Source organism: Bubalus bubalis, chromosome 3, assembly GCF_019923935.1.
Source record: "Bubalus bubalis isolate 160015118507 breed Murrah chromosome 3, NDDB_SH_1, whole genome shotgun sequence".
NCBI classification, from domain to species: Eukaryota; Metazoa; Chordata; class Mammalia; order Artiodactyla; family Bovidae; genus Bubalus; species Bubalus bubalis.
Genome location: NC_059159.1, coordinates 2,105,587 through 2,124,075, shown reverse-complemented (window position 1 = coordinate 2,124,075; position 18,489 = coordinate 2,105,587). Strand labels below are relative to the sequence as shown.

Sequence of the window (18,489 nt, the reverse complement as noted above, 5' to 3'; positions counted from 1 at the left end):
ATATTACTATTATTATTTGGTCTTAGAATAATTGTTGATTTGTTGACATTTTTGGTTCCCCTGCAAAGTTGGGGTTCTTGCTAAGCAAGACAATGAGCCACTCCAGAGTTAACTGTTGGTTGACTGAGTTTTTACATATCAAATTTGGCTAGGTTTTCAAATATTTATCTTCTTGAGTAATTTTTCCATTTGGGGAAACACAAAGAAAGAATATAATACTTGAAATCCTTCTCAAGGTAATGAAAACAATGATGGTAATTAGTAATAATAGCAAGTATTAAAAGCCAAATGAACTAAAACTACCTTTGGAAGTCATTCCCTTGTCTGACCTTCCACCAATCATTAGTCACTTCCCTAAGCCATTTATTAACAATCTCAGCCCCATTTAAGATGGCAGTGTGGGGACTTCCCTGGCGGTCCAGGGGTTAAGGCTTTGCCTTCCAATTCAGGGGGTGTGGGTTCAGTCCCTGGTCTGGGAGCTAAGATCCCGCATGCATCATGGTCAAAAAAACACCAAAACAGAAAACAAACAATATTGTACAAATTCAATAAAGATGGTAGTTTGGAAATTTATCCTTCAAGACTATCGTTAAATCTATTGTTAAAGAGATTCTCTTTCAGCTTTGTTGGTCAAAGCTGTGTTTCTTGATTTTTTTTGCTGTACTCTAGAAAAAACTACCAATTTGAAATTCTTCAAAGTTACACCTGAGTTAAACCCTAACTTTAGAAACCACATCTCTCTCTTGGCACTCTTTTTAGCTTGTAGAAATGATAAGCGCTTAAAAACAAATAATAATAGTAAATTGTTTCAGAGTAATAGATTTACATAATGGATTGTGTAATTTCAGTGTATCGATAGCATGCAAAATAATGTACTGATTTGATGTCAGAAAAAAAATGCCCTAACAACTTAGCAGTTTTGTTCTTAAATTCTTAGCATGAAAAAGCCATGAAGAAAGGCTTTGGTCTCTAGCAAGTAAAAAGGCAACATAAATAGACTCCTTTGTTCATCAGCAGCAGGTCTGGTGTTCAGCAAGCAAAACAAATTCTTTTTCTCTACATTAAATGCATGAAAATTTTGTGTCCTCATTTATTTTGTTTGACCAGCAACCTGTTGCATCTCAGTCTACGACTTCTACGCTCTGTGTGTTCCCGTGTGACTTGTTTGTCTAGAAATCTATTAATGAGATATGGGCATTTGGGTTGCCACCATGACAACCAGGCAGTATAGCTTGTTTGCTGTTTCCTAGAGACAGAGTCTCAGAAAGGAACATCGTCCCTGCAGTTACTTATTGAGTCCTGGGACCTGGTAACCATGGAAATGTAGATCAAGATGATGTGAATAAATTGTTTACAAGGTACACGCAGGCTGATAAGCAGCTGGCTCAAAGAGACGGTGGAACATGGTATGACCAGTGCATCACTTTGCAGTCGTCTTTTTATTAAAAAGGTCTTATTTAGTATTCTCTCTGTTATAGGGTTCCAGAAACCGTGTCATCATCATAACTTTTCATCCATCCCTGAGAGGAGTTTAATGTCTTGCTTTTATTAGGTAGATTTTGTGCAGTGCATGGTGTGACCTTTTGTGGAAATATTAATGACAATGTTTGCATACTGTTGGACACGTTTTCTCATCAGCAGGGTTAGCCGCAACATTTACTGCCCACTGTTACCATGCACATAGACCTGGGGATTTAAGTTGGCACAAGAAACAGCTGTTATATGGAAACCTGTGGCTGATCCATGTTGATGTATGGCAGAAGCCGACACAATATTGTAATCATCCTTCAATTAAAAGTAAATCAAGAAAAAGGAAGCGGGAAAAAAAGTTGTTAATCTCAGACTGTATCTATACAATTGAAGGGAGAGTACATAAGGAAAACCATGTGAACAAGAGGGTTGCCTGTGTCTAGTAGAGGAAAGTGAGATCATTTTGTCTAGGGTGATGAGTTTTTTAGGGTTTTGGTCATGGTATCTTGAAGCAAGAGTAGAAGTAAGAGCAGACTGAATGACAGAGAACATTGCAAGGGTAAGAAACCAGGAAACAAATGTCTAGAATAGCGGTAGAAACGATGCCTAGACTTCTGATGTTAAAGCTGGTTGAAGCTACTAGTGAGAAGTACAGCTGGAGAACTGGGGTGAATGTATATTTTCAGTAACACATTTTCACAGGTAGGTTTGTTTATTTAATAGATTTATTTTTGACCTCCATTTATTTACTTGCCCACAAATCCTAGGGCATTAAGAATGTACTCTTCTGAATTTGTAACTAGAATGTCTTAGATATTTCAAGAAAAAAAAATGTATCATGTATAGTTTTCACTACTTGTCCTCCTCGGTTCTCCAACGTCCTAGTTCCTAGGACGTTCTATCTCCCTTCTTCCATGTCTCACTGTCAGGTTTTCAATCAACATGGATTTCACTGTAGCTCTTTGAATTTCCTATTTAATCCATATTAAATAGGAGAAATAACATTTGTTTTCTTGATATATATATATATACACACACACACATACATATTTATGTATATTTTGGGTAGAACTTAGTAGAGTGGCTGTGGTGGAGATTTGGTTTAAATTCAAGAAGCAGAAAAACTAAGATAAGATTTTTAAAAATTACTTGATGTATACAGGATCAAGGGAATTTTTTTAGAACTTAAATTCCCCAAAAGTGAAAAACTGTGCCAAGAAATGTGACCCTACAGAAATCTGGGGGACAAAGTCTGTTGTGAGCTTTTCTTTCCTTTGCAATAATTTTGACCAGCATTTAGGTCACTTGGGCAATAAAACTCAGAACACCAGTTTACACTTTTACCAAAAATAACTGCAGTGTAGAACCTCCCACAGATGCCATATGTCTCAGGCCATTTGGAAGAGTCAGGATCTGCCACATGCCAGACTCTCAGGACGCCACATCCTTGGCGTCCAGATGTCCTAGGTCTGGGTCTGGTGGGGACAGGGGCACCTTGCACCCCATGCGGGCGACGGGAGGATAAAGGGGCTGCTGGACGCAGATGTGGGAGCATGAGTGAGTTCTCAGTAGTGTCCGACTCTTTATGACCCCGTGGACTAGAGCCCGCCAGGCTCCTCTGTCCATGGGATCCTCCAGGTGAGAATACTGGAGTGATTGCCATTTCCTCCTCCAGGGGATCTCTTCCACCCAGGGATCGAACCAGCGTCTCCAGCATTGACAGGTGGATTCTTTACCACTGAGCCTCCTGGGAAAACCTGGGAGAGGACCGTTCAAAAGCCGGGAAGCAGAAAATAAAGGAGTCTTGAAGTAGATGTGGCTCTGGAGGCAGATAAAAGGGCAGTGTGGACCAAAGTCACCCGCCAGGAGGCTGCAGGGTTTGGGCTCAAACTGAAGGCCTGACCTCAACCCGTGGTTTCTGCCTGAGCCTCCAAGGAGAGCGGGGCGAGGTCTCCGCGGAGGACCCACATCCCAAGAGCAGGGGCCTCCGGGGACGCGCGACCGGGCGGGCCCACTCGCCCCGCCCCGTAACCCCGCCTCCTCAGGGCCTCCCCCGTAACCCCGCCTCCTTGTAGCCCCGCCCACACGCTTCTCGGGGCCGAGAGGCGGGAGCGCGCGCGCCCGCAGGCTGCGTGCTCGGGTAGCCCCGCCCCCAGGTGCGTCGGGCGCGGGGCGGAGCGCGACTTCCGGCGCCGCGCCCGCCCCGCCCCGCCTCTCGCGGGCCTGCGGCGTCGGGGGCGCGCGCGCGGCCGCACTCTCGGATCCAGTTAGAAGCTGAGGTGCTCGCGGACCCCGCGGCCCGTCCGTGAGGTGAGGCGGGCGCTGGGGACTGCGGCGTGGGAAGCCCCGCCGTGGAGCTGTCACCCCTCGGGGAGGCGTGAGGGCTCGAGGAGGGGCGGCGGGCGAGCCGGGGGTCCGGGGCGCGGAGCGGCCGAGCGGGCGCTGGGGGGCAGGATGGGCCCCGAGGCTCGAGGGTGCGTCCTGTGGGGGTGCTGCCCGCTCCCCTCCAGGGCTCGGGGCGTCCGGCCGCGGGACGGCCCCCGGGCTCGGCCGGACGGTCTCCATCCTCCGGCGTCGTTAGGAGGGGACGTGTGGAGAAGGACGGTCCTCTGACCCGGCCCCGAACGGGGTCCCCTGGGGGCTTGGTTGCCCCCCCACCCCGCGCCTCAGGAGGACTGCGGAGATGCGCAGAGCCCGGGCGCAGTCAGGGGAGAAACACCCGATTCTCATTCCGTAAACGCCAGGACGGGCTCCAGGCGTGAAAGTACTTAAAATACGAACGCTCAGGAGGCTGGAGGCTCTCGGGGCTGCAGCAAGGTTGCTCCTGGCTCCCAAGGAGTGGATGAGTGAAGTCGTTCAGTCGTGAACGACTCTTTGCGACCCCGTGGACTGTAGCCCACCAGGCTCCTCCGTCCATGGGATTCTCCAGGCAGGAATACTGGAGTGGGTTGCCATTTCCTTCTCCAGGGGATCTTCCCGACCCAGGGATCGAACCCAGGTCTCCCGCATTGCAGGCAGACGCTTTAACCTCTGGCTCTTCTGATATCCTGGCCAAAGAGTTTCATATGTACATATGATATGTAACTTTTTAACAGTTACCTGGTATTCTGTTGCATGAATGTGTCATAATGTATTCATAAGGCGTTTCTAAATAAATAAGTCTGGAAGAATCGACTTTCCAGGGAGGACGTGCTGGTTCTGCAGGAGCAGAAGGGGAGTCAGAGAGTGTATGTTGAACTCCCGGCCGTAGGCGAGGTTCAGTATTATCTTACTCAGGCTCGCCTGCATCCTTCTGAGGTCGGAGGGGTTTTATTCCACGGGGCAGATGTGGAAAACGGTCCCCGCAAAAGATTAAGTCACTTATTTAGGTCCCAACTAGCAAGAATGGCTGAGATTCCAACCCAGGGATGCCAGACTCTAAATTCTCATGGAATTTAGCAAAATTCTTTTGCTTCCAACCAGAGAGCAATATTACATGTTTTTAGGGAAGATTCCATACAAAAGGACATTATTTAGGCAGTTAGGGCTTTGGGCGTATTTGGGTTAAACGCTAACTTGTAAGGCATTATTGTTGTTGTTCAGTCGCTAAGTCGTATTCCGACTCTTGGCAACCCCGTGGACTGCAGCAAGTCAGGCTTCTTTGTCCTTCACCATCTCCTGGATTTGCTGAAACTCATTTCCATCGAGTCAATGATGCTGTCCAACCATCTCGTTCTCTGTCGACCCCTTCTCCTCCTGCCCTCAAACTTTCCCAGCATTAGGGTCTTTTCCAGTGAGTCTACTCTTTGCATCAGGTGGCCAAAGTATTGGAACTTCAACTTCAGCATCAGTCCTTCCAATGGATATTTAAGGTTCACTTCTTTTAGGAAATCAATTAATCCTCGAATATGTGATGTTTAAGTGTATTTTCCTTCAGACAGGATTTAGTATAGAGAAATCTCACATTCAAGGCAAGAACAAATTTATTAATACAGATTTAGTCAAGTGTCTTTTATATTCCATATACTAAACTATGTGCCAGAAATACCAAGATAAAGACAATTTGTAACCTCTGCCCTTGAGTTTGAGAGGGATGATTGTATAAAAGAATTTCATAGTATTCTAATAAATTGGAATCTTTGCTAGTGTGTGAATTAACCAGATTAGAGTAGTTTTAAGCACAAGTTTTTAGGAACCTGTTATGTATAAGAAAGGGCTTCCCTGGTGGCTCAGATAGTAAAGAATCTGCCTGCAGTGTGGGAGACCCAGGTTCAATCCCTGAGTCAGGAAGATCCCCTGACAAAGGAAATGGCAACTGACTCCAGTATGCTTGCCTGGAGAATTCCAGGGACAGTCCATGGGGTTGCAGAGTCAGACACAACTGAGCAGCTAACACTCTGTGTAAGAAAAGGTACTGTGTGACTTATCATGTGGGTACCTTGGCATTATTTTCCCATTCAGTGAGAAATACTGTCAAAAAATTTAGGTTAAATCATATTGATGGTTATTATTTTCTTTTATCATTACGCTACTTTCAGTAAATTTTAAAATGCTAGAGAAGAAGAGAACATTTATAATTTATCCCCCGTTAAGGAGCTTGATTTCAGTAGTGCTTTTATTTTATTAATGGAGAAGCCAGTGGTATGTGTAGCGGGGCAGGAATTTCTTTCAAGTCCTCTGCCAAAGATGTTCTTAACCTCTTCTTCCAAAATTTAAATTTTAAAGGTACCATTAACACCAGATTCCATTTAGGCTTTATTGCTCAGAGACCTAGTGGAAACAGAGTCTCTAGTTTAGGCAGAAATGGTAACTTGCTGAAATGGGTTACATTGCCTCTGGCATGGCTGTAGGTGGGTGGATAGAAGGGGTCATGGGGCATTTAGGAAATTTCTCCCAATGGCTTCAGTTGCTCAGTAAAGTAGCAGTCAAAGTCATAATCTGAGGGTGGTGCCGTGGGTGGAAGTTTGAGGTTTGGAGATTAGAGTGAAAGGGCTAGTGAAATATGGGCTAAGTCGCTTCAGTTGTGTCTGACTCTGTGCAACCCCGTAGATGGCAGCCCACCAGGCTCCCCCATCCCTGGGATTCTCCAGGCAAGAACACTGGAGTGGGTTGCCATTTCCTTCTCCAATGCATGAAAGTGAAAGTGAAGTCGCTCAGTCGTATCCGACTCCTAGCGACCCCATGGACTGCAGCCTACCAGGCTCCTCCGTCCATGGGATTTTCCAGGGAACAGTACTGGAGTGGGGTGCCGTTGCCTTCTCCGAGTGAAATATGGGATATTCCGGTAATTAAACGGTTCTCAGATGTGAAAAGTGAAGTCAGGGAAGTAGCGATGAGCAAAATAAAAGTATTTAATCTAACTTTGCACATAAGGTACTTGACCATCCATGTCCTGGGTTCACTTTGCCTGGCTTCTGCCTTCTTGGCAGGTCCCCCTGTTCTTTACACGGGGCTTCCTGGGTGGCTCAGACAGTAAAGAATCCACCTGCAATGCAGGAGACCTGAATTTGATCCCTGGCTGGGGAAGATCCCCAGGAGAAGGGATAGGCTAACCACTCCAGTATTCTTGGGCTTCTCTGGTGGCTCAGATGGTGAAGAATCCACCTGCAATGCAGGAGACCTGGGTTTGGTCTCTGGGTGGGGAATAGCCCCTGGAGAAGGGAGTGGCTACCCACTCCAGGATTCTTGCCTGGAGAATTCCATGGACACAAGAGCCTGGCGGGCTGAGCGACTAACACTTCCACTGTTCTTTACACAGGTCAAGCCACTTTGCAGAGTCTAGTTTTTTCATTCTTTTTTCTCTGCCTGGAATTTGCATTCCACTCGTCCCCAAGCGCTTTCCCCAGTTGCACTTAACACATTATATTAAATCTTGTCTGCAAAGTCAGTAACAGTGTCTAACACTTCCTTTTTTTTAATGTTTGCTGAGTAAACCCCTCAGTAAATGTTTAATGAGTATGCCACTTTTCTTCCTCCTTTAATCTGTAAACAGCGGTCAGCAGACTTTTCCCGTAAAGAGGCAGCTAATAAATACTGTAGATCTTGTGGACTGTACTGTCTCTCTCTTCACTACCTGACTTTGCCATTGTCACACAAAAGCAGGGGTAGGCAGCGTAGAAACAAGTGAGCGTGGCTCCATTCCAAGAACCCTTTATTTATAGACTCGAGATTTGAATTTCATATAATTTTAACATGTCACAAAATATTACTGTTCTTTGATTCCCTCCCACCTCAACCCCATACATTTAAACAAGTGAAAAACAGGCTTAGCTCCCGGGCTGTACACACGCAGGCTTTGGGCTGCATTTCACCCCCGCATCCTCCACTGTACTTTGCAGACCTTTGATTTGTAAAGACAATGAATCTCGATAGAGGGATTTGCAGTGAGATGATACTGGTTTTAGTATTAACATTAGTGGTAGAGAAGCAAAGATAAAGAAGGCAGTCTTCTTTGTCAAGGATTTCATGGTCAAGTTCAAGATTAAGATGTAGACAGATAACGATGACACAGCATGGTAACTGCAGTTACAGTTTCTTGATTGGAGCGAAGGAGTCATAACTAGTTCTGCTTGGTTAGATCAGAAGGCACATCTAATGGTCCTCTGCTGCGGACTTCGGAACATCTTCAGCTAAGATCCTTTCCAAGAATCTTTGCAAACTTGATGAGAAGGTGACTGACCACATCTTTTGCCAGGATGGCTATGAACTTCAAGATGATTCAGTTCCTCTGTTTTGTAGGATGTAATTTCATTTGTTATTCTCAGAAATAAAATTAATACATTCCAAATGATTTTTTTCCTAACAGTTATTTCCAAAGGTCATGCACATATTTTTTATTGCTTTGAAAAAGGTGAAATATATTTCATAGTGCATCTAATGTAGTAATCAATGTTTGTTTAATACATTAATGAATTTCTGATATTGAATTTTGGGCCTTGTAACATTTAGTCCTTAAGTCAATTATTAATGCATTAGAAAAGGAAGATGGCTTTAGTGGGCTTTCAGTTTCCTTGCTACTTATTAGATTTACTCTGAGTCATTTCTCTCTGGGAAAAATATATGGCCGTTAGCATCACTGATGCCATCTTGTACCGTTACAGTCGATCCTGTGCTATCCCCTCCCTGACCCAGGACTGAACTGTGCAGAGGGTCACTTCTCTGTTGTTAAGGGCTTTGCAGTTACTAGAAACTGTTTAGTAATCATTAGGATCAGGTGCCCTGTGTGCTCCGTTAGTCCATGAGTCTCGTCACTCATTCGTGAATCTTGACTTAGAAATGCACGTTCCATTATCCGAGCACCTACCTCCATTCCCTTCGCCAGGAGATCTTCCCCACCTGGACCAAACCTGAGTCTTCTGCATCTCAGGCAGGGCCACCAAGGAAGCCCCACCTACCACCACTCTAGGGTAACTGTAAAGTTGTCCCTCTCGCCCCAGGAGTGCAAATTGCAAATGCTTCCAGGTTGCCACCCTCTCTCCTGACCCCAGGCCCACCATGTGACAAAGTTACCCTGTAACAAACTGATCCACTGATGACACAGAGCTTCCTGCCTCGTTTCTTGGTTTCAAGATAGCTTTCTTGGTTCTGTGAGCACTTTTTGTCCCCTCCATCCTTCAACAGGAAGTTGAATGTTTGATTACACCTTCAGGGATACTGGGTGTTTAAAACTTACTTAATTATCATTTCATGCTCTATAACGTATCAATACATTCCCCAGACATACTGTGGAGCAATGGAAAGTAACTTCAGAGGTTTATAAAAATAATTTTGTGCTCTTATTTCCTTGTCTTTGTCATAGTTCTTTAGCCAGTTCTTTTTTAGTTGAGAATTTGCCTTTGTTAAAGAGTTTTCAAGGTACTGTATTGGAAAGACTTGGGAACTGGATCAAGTATTATGAGTTTTCCAAAAAAGTACAGTTTGTTAAAAACATGCCACGAGAAGACTTATTGTCCTTTTAATTGTCAACTTATGCTTCTAAGGATCATCTTCTAGTATATGTTGCAAAAGAGAAGGTCTTAGGTGTGGTGTCTACTCAAAAAGCCACTTTCTGTGGTTGTCTGTCCTCTCTTTAGGATGCCCGGGGCTTGTGTGAACTGTGTTCCTAGTGGGGGAACTTCTGGATGTTGGCTCTCTGCTTATTTTCCACTTGCAGCCAGTGATAAATGGGGGGCAGGCCAGGCATCCATCAGTCCCTTTCTCTTTTGTCCTTTTGAAGGCCACCACGTAGACTGTGGGCTTCCAAGGTGGCTCAGTGGTAAAGACTCCACCTGTCAATTCAGGAGACTCAGGTTCCTGGAAAAGGGCATGGCAACCCACTCCAGTATTCTTGCCTGGAGAATCCCATGGACAGAGGAGCCTGACGGGTACAGTCCATGGGGTTGCAAATGAGTCGGACATGGCTGAGTATACACACGTAGGCTATAATGTTTTGAATAATCAAGGTGCATCATAGTGTAGAAAGAGGAGGAACTTAGAACTTGATGCTAAACACAGGTTTTCTTTGGGACCAAGAACAGGTGCAGCACAAGTTTTAAAGCTTTTACAGACATCCCCTCACTGGCCACGCCTCATCTCTAGCTTTTCAGCCCCCTTTCCAGCTGTGCCCTCCTGTCAGAAGAACCACTTTCATGTCCTCTCTGCGGGGAGGATTCCCAGCTTTCAGGAAACCTCCCTGCCCCGCCAACCTGTAGGGCTTGGTTTCAGCTCAGACAGGTCTCTCTATCTTTGGCCCAGATCTTCAGTGTAGACAGCACTGCCTTCCCACACTCCACCCCCACCCTGAACCCTCTTTCCCAACCTGCTAAACAGTGGGGACAAGGGGGCACCCTGGGGACTTGGGATCATCCTGCCAGTCTGGCGTAGGCTCCCTTCTTCTGTTGCTTTTCCTTCTGTCCTCTTGACAGAAGGGAACCCCCAGAGACATTGTGGTCCTCACACTTGAAGAAGCTGCAGGGCATCTCCCCACACCTGTGATGTGCGGGCAGCTCTCACGGCCCTTGGTGCTTCCCATCCCGATGCAGAGCCCCCTTCCCGGCTTGACCACCCCCACCCCCTGGCCCTTTTCACGGTGCACCTGGTTAGACCAGCATGGCTGCGCGCGTGGGCGCAGGGGTGGGCAGGTAAGATCAGAGTTGTGTCAGCTCACAAAAACCCGACTCCAGCTTTGAAGTTCCCAGTTAGATGCACATGAAAAGTTAATCGACATTAAGAATGTTTCTTTTGAGTTTTCAAACAGCCCAGCCAGGCACTTCATATCTCAAAGAAAACAAGCAGTTAGTTGATTTTCCTTCTTTAAGATGTTTTGTTTTCCACCACAAAATTACTAGAGCTAATCAATGAATATAGTAAAGTTGCAGAATATAAAATTAACACACAGAAATCCCTTGTATTCCTATACACTAACAATGAGAAAACAGAAAGAGAAATTAAGGAAACAATTCCATTCACCACTGCAACGAAAAGAATAAAATACTTAGGAATATATCTACCTAAAGAAACAAAAGACCTATATATAGAAAACTATAAAACACTGGTGAAAGAGATCAAAGAGGACACATAGATGGAGAAATATACCGTGTTCATGGCTCAGAAGAATCAATATAGTGAAAATGAGTATACTACCCAAAGCCATCTATAGATTCAGTGCAATTCATTTCCCTATCAAGCTGCCAATGGTATTTTTCAGAGAACTAGAACAAACAATTTCACAATTTTAATGGAAATACAAAAAACCTCAAATAGCCAAAGCAATCTTGAGAAAGAAGAATGGAACTGGAGGAATCAACCTGCCTGACTTCAGGCTGTACTACAAAGCCACAGTTATCAAGACTGTATGATACTGGCACAAAGACAAATATAAATATAGATCAATGGAACAAAATAGAAAGCCCAGAGATAAATCCACCCACCTATGGACACCTTATCTTTGACAAAGGAGGCAAGAATATACAATGGAGAAAAGACAATCTCTTTAACAAGTGGTGCTGGGAAAACTGGTCAACCACTTGTAAAAGAATGAAACTAGAACACTTATATACACCATATACAAAAATAGAACACCATATACAAAAATAAACTCAAAGTGGATTAAAGATCTAAACATAAGACCAGAAACTATAAAACTCCTAGAGGAGAACATAGGCAAAACACTGTCCAACATCAACCACAGCAGGGTCCTCTATGACCCACCTCCCAGAATATTGGAAATAAAAGCAAAAATAAACAAATGGGACCTAATTAAAAGCTTCTGCACAACAAAGGAAACTATAAGCAAGGTGAAAAGACAGCCTTCAGAATGGGAGAAAATAATAGCAAACAAAGCAACAAAGAATTAATCTCAAAAATATACAAGCAACTCCTGCAGCTCAATTCCAGAAAAATAAACGACACAATCAAAAAGTGGGCCAGAGAACTAAACAGACATTGCTCCAAAGAAGACATACAGATGGCTAACAAACACATGAAAATATGCTCAACATCACTCATTATCAGAGAAATGCAAATCAAAACCACAATGAAGTACCATTTCGCGCCAGTCAGAATGGCTGCTATCCAAAAGTCTGCAAGCAATAAATGCTGGCGAGGGTGTGGAGAAAAGGGAACCCTCTTACACTGTTGGTGGGAATGCAAACTAGTACAGTCACTGGAGAACAGTGTGGAGATTCCTTAAAAAACTGAAAATAGAACTGCCTTATGATCCAGCAATCCCACTGCTGGGCATACACACTGAGGAAACCAGAAGGGTGCAGCATTGTTTATAATAGCCAGGACATGGAAGCAACCTAGATGTCCATCAGCAGATGAATGGATAAGAAAGCTGTGGTACGTATACACAATGAAATATTACTCAGCCATTAAAAAGAATACATTTGAATCAGTTCTAATGAGGTGGATGAAACTGGAACCTATTATACAGAGTGAAGTAAGCCAGAACGAAAAACACCAATACAGTATACTAACACATATATATGGAATTTAGAAAGAAGGTAACGCGTGCTGCGATTCATGGGGTCGCAAAGAGTCGGACACGACTGAGCAACTGAACGGAACTGAACTGAACGATAACCCTGTATGCGAGACAGCTAAAGAGACACAGATGTATAGAACAGTCTTCTGGACTCTGTGGGAGAGGGCGAAGGTGGGATGATTTGGGAGAATGGCATTGAAACATGTAAAATATCACATGTGAAACGAATTGCCAGCCCAGGTTTGAGGCATGATACAGGGTGCTCAGGGCTGGTACACTGAGATGACCCAGAGGGATGGAATAGGGAGGGAGGTGGGAGGGAGGTTTGGGATGGGGAACACATGTACACTCATGGCGGATTCAAGTCAATGTATGGCAAAACCAATATTGTAAAGTAAAATAAATAAATTTTTTTAAAAATAGAAAAAAAAAAAAAAGATGTTTTCATTCTCAGAGTAGTGTGTCTTTTTTCAGGCTGCTACAAAGAAAGTAATGTCAGCTGGTTTGTAAACAACCAAAAACAAAAAAAGGATGTTTCACTTTAATAACTTGAGTAGATAGAACATCAAAGTTATTGACATTTACATTTTTCACATGATTAGAGTTTTAGAATATTAGAACCATTAGATTTTTCTTGTTGTTGTTCAGTCACTAAGTCATGTCTGACTCTCTGCAGCCGTGTGAACTGTAGCCCGCCAGGCTCCTCTGTCCATGGGATTTCCCAGACAGGGTACTGGAATGGGTTGCTATTTCCTTCTCCAGGGGATCTTCCCGACCTAGGGGTCGAACCCAGGGCTCCTTCACTGCAGGTGGATGCTTTACCACTGAGCCTCTTGGGAAGCCGTGCTCCCTGAGAGACTCGAGCACAAAGTGGTGGAGGGCACTCTGGCTGAGGAAGAGCGATAGGGAGGTAGTCCATCTGGGATGGAGCTCGGGGCGGGAGGAGGACAGGGGGAAAGCACCTGCTGAAGAAAGGACTGTGTGTGTGTGTGCAGCAGGACTGTGTGTGTCAGTGTGTGCGTGCACATCTGTGTGTGTGTGTGTGTGTGTGTGCAGCAGGACTGTGTGTGTCAGTGTGTGCGTGCACATCTGTGTGTGTGTGTGTGTGTACAGCAGGACTGTGTGTCTGTGTGTGTGCACGTCTGTGTGTGTGTCAGTGTGTGTGTGTGTATGCAGCAGGACTGTGTGTATGTGTCTGTGTGCATCTGTGTGTGTGTGTGTGCAGCAGGACTGTGTGTCTGTGTGTGTGGGTCTGTGTGCGTGCGTGTATGTGTGTACAGGACTGTGTGTGTCTGTGTGTGTGTATACGCGTCTGTGTGTGTGCAGCAGGACTGTGTTTGTGTGTCTGTGTGTGTATGTGCGTCTGTGTGTGTGCGCAGCAGGACTGTGTGTGTGTGTCTGTGTGGGTCTGTGTGTATGTGTGTACAGGACTGTGTGTGTCTGTGTGTGTATGCACGTCTGTGTGTGTGCAGCAGGACTGTGTGTGTGTGTCTGTGTGGGTCTGTGTGTATGTGTGTACAGGACTGTGTGTGTCTGTGTGTGTGTATGCGCGTCTGTGTGTGTGCAGCAGGACTGTGTGTGTGTGTCTATGTGTATGTGTGTGCAGGACTGTGTGTGTGCATGTGTCTGTGCGTGTGTCAGCATGTGTGTGTGTGTGTCTGTGTGGGTCTGTGTGCGTGCGTGTATGTGTGTACAGGACTGTGTGTGTCTGTGTGTGTGTATGCGCGTCTGTGTGTGTGCAGCAGGACTGTGTTTGTGTGTGTATGTGCATCTGTGTGTGTGCGCAGCAGGACTGTGTGTGTGTGTGTCTGTGTGGGTCTGTGTGTATGTGTGTACAGGACTGTGTGTGTGTGTGTGTATGCGCGTCTGTGTGTGTGCAGCAGGACTGTGTGTGTGTGTGTGTGTCTGTGTGTATGTGTGTGCAGGACTGTGTGTGTGCATGTGTCTGTGCGTGTGTCAGCGTGTGTGTGTATGTGGCTGCACTTGTGGCATGCAGGATCTTGCTCCCCAACCAGGGAGCAAACCCGGGCCCCCTGCCTTGGGAGCACACAGTCTTAACCACCTTACCACCAGGGAAGCCCTGGGACTTTGCTTTGGAAGAAAGGGGCAAATAGGCTGAACAGACACCAGCGTGACTTCTTTGCTTAGTTGTCTTGTGTCACCTTCTGTAGAGATGCGTCCCTGTTAATCTCACTTTTTAAGCCACTTGAAAACCTTTGCAGCAGCAGTCCTCAGCTTTCTGCCGCCCTGCACGCTCAGCCCGTCAGTGCCCTGCCCTTCGTGGTGGGGAGGTGGGCAGGCGTGGAGCGTCTCTCTGGGTTACTGCCGTGCTTCACTTGGACAGTCTTGGTTACCCTTGGGAGTGTCCTAACCACGGAGTTAGGAGCACATTATCCTGTTACGCTGGTTGAGTCCATTGATAGCAGAGACAGGAACTGTCTGGTCTGGCTGCCTTCAGGGAAAATGAAGTACTTTGGGTGGGTATCAGGGCATTTCACATACTCCAAGGAAGAAGAATCAAGTTTTGGGCACAGTAGGTACCAAACCTTAGGGGAAAACTTAGTACCAAGAGCGTATGAACTCTCTTAGATGTTTTTATTACTCTGTTCCACGATCCCCAAGCCCTGCTCTCTTAGTTAAAACTTCCATGCTGCCAGAAGAAGATTTAATTGGCACAGCTCAGTGGCAGTAGGGGTGACGGTGATGGTTTAAGAAGCCCTGACTGCGGTGGGCAGGTGCAGAGATTCCTGGACTTCAGGCAAGGCCATCAACTCTAATTGAGTTCAGGGAGCACTTCTCAAAGGAGGAAAACTACTGGGAGTCCGTCAGCTGCCTTATGAGGGGCCCATTCTCTAAAAACAAAGAACTAAGCATGCAGCGTTCAATTCGAAGGAATAATTCAGTGGCGCCCACTACGCTAAATCAGTATGCTTTGCAGAGGACTTGAGGCCATTCTTGCCGCTCCGCTGGTTAGTGTTTCTATGTTTGTTTTGTAGGAAGTCATCCTTGAACAAGTATGACCCATCTGCCTGTCTCCCTCCCAGCCCCCTCCTTCCATTCTTCTTTTCTTTCATCAGCCTCGAGAAGATTACCAGTTCTTTACAGAATCTGATATAACATCCATGAGGCTGTTAGAAGAATTTATTTTTAGTGTATCTTCCTTTCCTGACTGCTTTAATTTTGCTTTTTTTAATTTACTCATTTCATATTTTTACAGTATGTCTAATTGTGTAATTTGTTTTTTTTCCCCACTGTCTAAAGAACACATATTGATGGGAAAATAGAAAAAAAGCACAGAGAAAAGTTGTCTGTAATCCAGTCGTTAAATTTAAAAAATAACCCTTTTGTCTGTCTTCTGTACCTGTAAAGAGGATGTTTATTTGATCCCAACTTTAGTTATGTATATTGACTTTTGGGGGTTAAGATGAGCTGCCTCTAAAAAGTCGCCTGCTTTTTTATCTAGGAGGCGGTGGCCAGCCAGCCTGGAATAGGTGGTGCTTGTTGTGGACGGGAGTCACCCCAGTGGCTCCCATCAGACGCGTTTATATAAAGCAAGGCAGCGAATTCTGCCCCGGAAGGAGGCTTAGCAGAACCTTCTCAGCATCTCCTCTGAGCTGCCCGCTCAATGCCTTTTAGTTTACAGGCATTCTGGGTTACGGGGGCAAGCAGATGGGGATAGGGCCCCTGGAGGGAACTGGTGGGGGCTGGCCACTCCGATTGCTGCTTTCACATAGCCTCTTTGAAGAGCGGAGATAGTTCCAACAGAGGTCCACTCCCAGAAGGGCCCCCAGAGGATCAGCTTACCCTGGGAGAGGGATACTGGGCCTGTGATGCGGTGGTTTAGGTCATACAGCTCAAAAAAAAAAAAAGAGATGAGGTTTGTATCTGTTGCTCCAGAGTAATACCCCTGACTCACTAAGCGCTTTCTCCCCTTCTGCTCCAGCAACCAGCTGTCCACATTCCCTGTCTATGGATGTCTGTGTTCTGGAAATGTCGTGTAGATGGGCTCACGCTTGACCTCTCAGGTCTGGCTTGTTAAGCGCTCACTGCAGTGTTCCGGGGGCTCACCCACGTCATAGCGTGTGTGAGTGCTTCACTCCTCTTTGCGGCTGAACAGTGAGTCGTGTGTGCGCACCGCCTCCACTTGTCCCCCTCTCTGTTGATAGACATTCAGGCTGTTTCCGTGTCTTGGCAGTTCTGGCCCTGCGTGCACATGCATTTGTCTGTGCCCCTGTTTCCAGTTCTTTTGGGTGAAGACCTACAAGTGGAGGAGTGGAGTCACACAGGAATTCTGGTTTCCCCTCGGGGACCAGCCGCAGCATTTGTCTCAGCAGCGGAACCTCTCTACTCCTCGCCAGCTCTGTACAAGGACTGCCCCGCCCCCGCCCCCCGTTAGCCCCAGAGTTTCTTATGAGAAATTTGCTCTCATTCGGAGCATCACTGCCCTGTAGCAAAGCACGTGGTTAATCTCTGGCTGCTCTCAGGATTTCTCTTTCACTTTTAGCAGTTGGGCTATGATGTGTCTAAGTGTGGACTCCCTCAGTTGATCCTGTATGGGCTTTGTCAAGCTTCTTGAAACTCTTAGGCTTTTCATCTCTGGCCACATCGTGGAAGTTTTTAGCCATTAATTCTTTAAGTATTTGTCCAGCATTAACACACTTCTCCCTTTCTGGCCATTTGAATGTTAGACTCTTACTATCTCAGTTCTCTGAGAAACGATACTGTTAATTGTTTAAAAACAACACACACAGCTTGTTCTCTCTTTTTTTTGAGACTGAATAGCTTCTCTTGTTATGTCAAGTTTACTGACTGTTTTCCTCTTGTCTCCATTCTGCTGTTGCGCCCGTTCTGTGGATTTGCTTTGTTACTGTGTTTTCCTGTTCTGAAATTACTATTTGGTGCTGCTTTTAAAGTGTTGTTTCTTTGCTGACACTTGGGTCGTTTTCGAGAGTGAAATGAGTGTTTTCTTTCATTGTCTTCTTACCATTGTTTGTTGGAGTACCTCTTAAACAGCTGCTTTAGGGTTTTTTGTCAGATAATTTGAAAATCTGCGTCACCTTGGTATTGACATCTATGGGTTTTCTTCTCCTAACAGAGTTGATGTTTTCCACACGCCTCATGAGTGGAATGACGCTGGGTGGTGTGAGACCTCGAGTTTTGTTTCCATCCTGTAGAGAGCATTGGTGTCTCCTGCGAACATGCCGTCCACCTGGTTGGTTAGGTTCGGGTCTTAAGTTTCTGCCCACAGTCTGTGAGCTGCAGGTCTAATTTCAGTTTAGTTTTCAGAAGCCTCTGCAGTGCAGCCGGGATCTGCCCAAGTGTGCCACCCAGCTACCCTTCTGCATGGGCAGTGGTCTGCTTCCCCAAGCTCGTCTGCCCATCTGCCCTCCCTGCTGCTTTCAGATTCCTGGTGGGCCCTCGCTGGTTTCACGTGCTGCTGTTTACCTTTCAGAACCTTCTCATTTTGTTCAGTGCATCCTGTCCAGGTGGGAGAGATGGTGTGGAGTGTGCTTAACTATCTGATCTGCGACTCAGACATCTGTCTGTCTGTCTGTCTGTCTGTTTTTAACATTAAAAATGGCCTAGACGTGACTGTGTGGTTGCAGTGTTTTTTCCCTCTACTCTCCCTTCTCTATTAAACTAGCCTAGAAAACATGGCGACTACAGTTCGGGAAGACGGGGTCTGGAGGCAGACGAGAACGCTGCTCCTCAAGAATTACCTGGTGAAATGCAGGACCAAGAAGAGCAGTGCTCAGGTGAGCTGCCCGGCCGCCGTGCATCGCTGCAGCGTGTTTCACCTGACTATGTCCTATCTTTAAGAGATGATTTGTTCTGCTGCATGCACTTTTATCATAATGTTGCTTGCGAAGTGAAAACTTACTGTTAGCCTCCGAAAAAAATACCTAAATTATCCAACGTTTTCTAAATGTCAAAAATGTTGATAAATTTCCAAATTTAGTGACTTTTTCATGTCAGTGCTTGATTTTGAACTTCATGTATTTCCTGTTTCATGAGGTGAAAAATAAATTCTGCAAATAACTTCCTGGAACATTATTCCACATTTCCTCCCCATG

General features: G+C 45.6%; 1 protein-coding gene across 3 annotated transcripts in view; it reads left to right on the top strand.

Annotated features, from left to right (window-relative positions):
* Nucleotides 1–3,647: 3,647 nt before the first annotated feature.
* ABCA5 (ATP binding cassette subfamily A member 5) overlaps nt 3,648–18,489 on the top strand; it is a 65,744-nt gene continuing 50,902 nt past the window's right edge. For all 3 annotated transcript variants that reach the window (XM_044938505.2, XM_025279379.3, XM_025279383.3), the window contains exons 1-2: nt 3,648–3,780; nt 18,060–18,171. In XM_044938505.2, the coding sequence (XP_044794440.2) occupies nt 18,070–18,171 (102 nt within the window). In that variant the 5' untranslated portion in view covers nt 3,648–3,780; nt 18,060–18,069. The remainder of the gene's footprint in view (nt 3,781–18,059; nt 18,172–18,489) is intronic.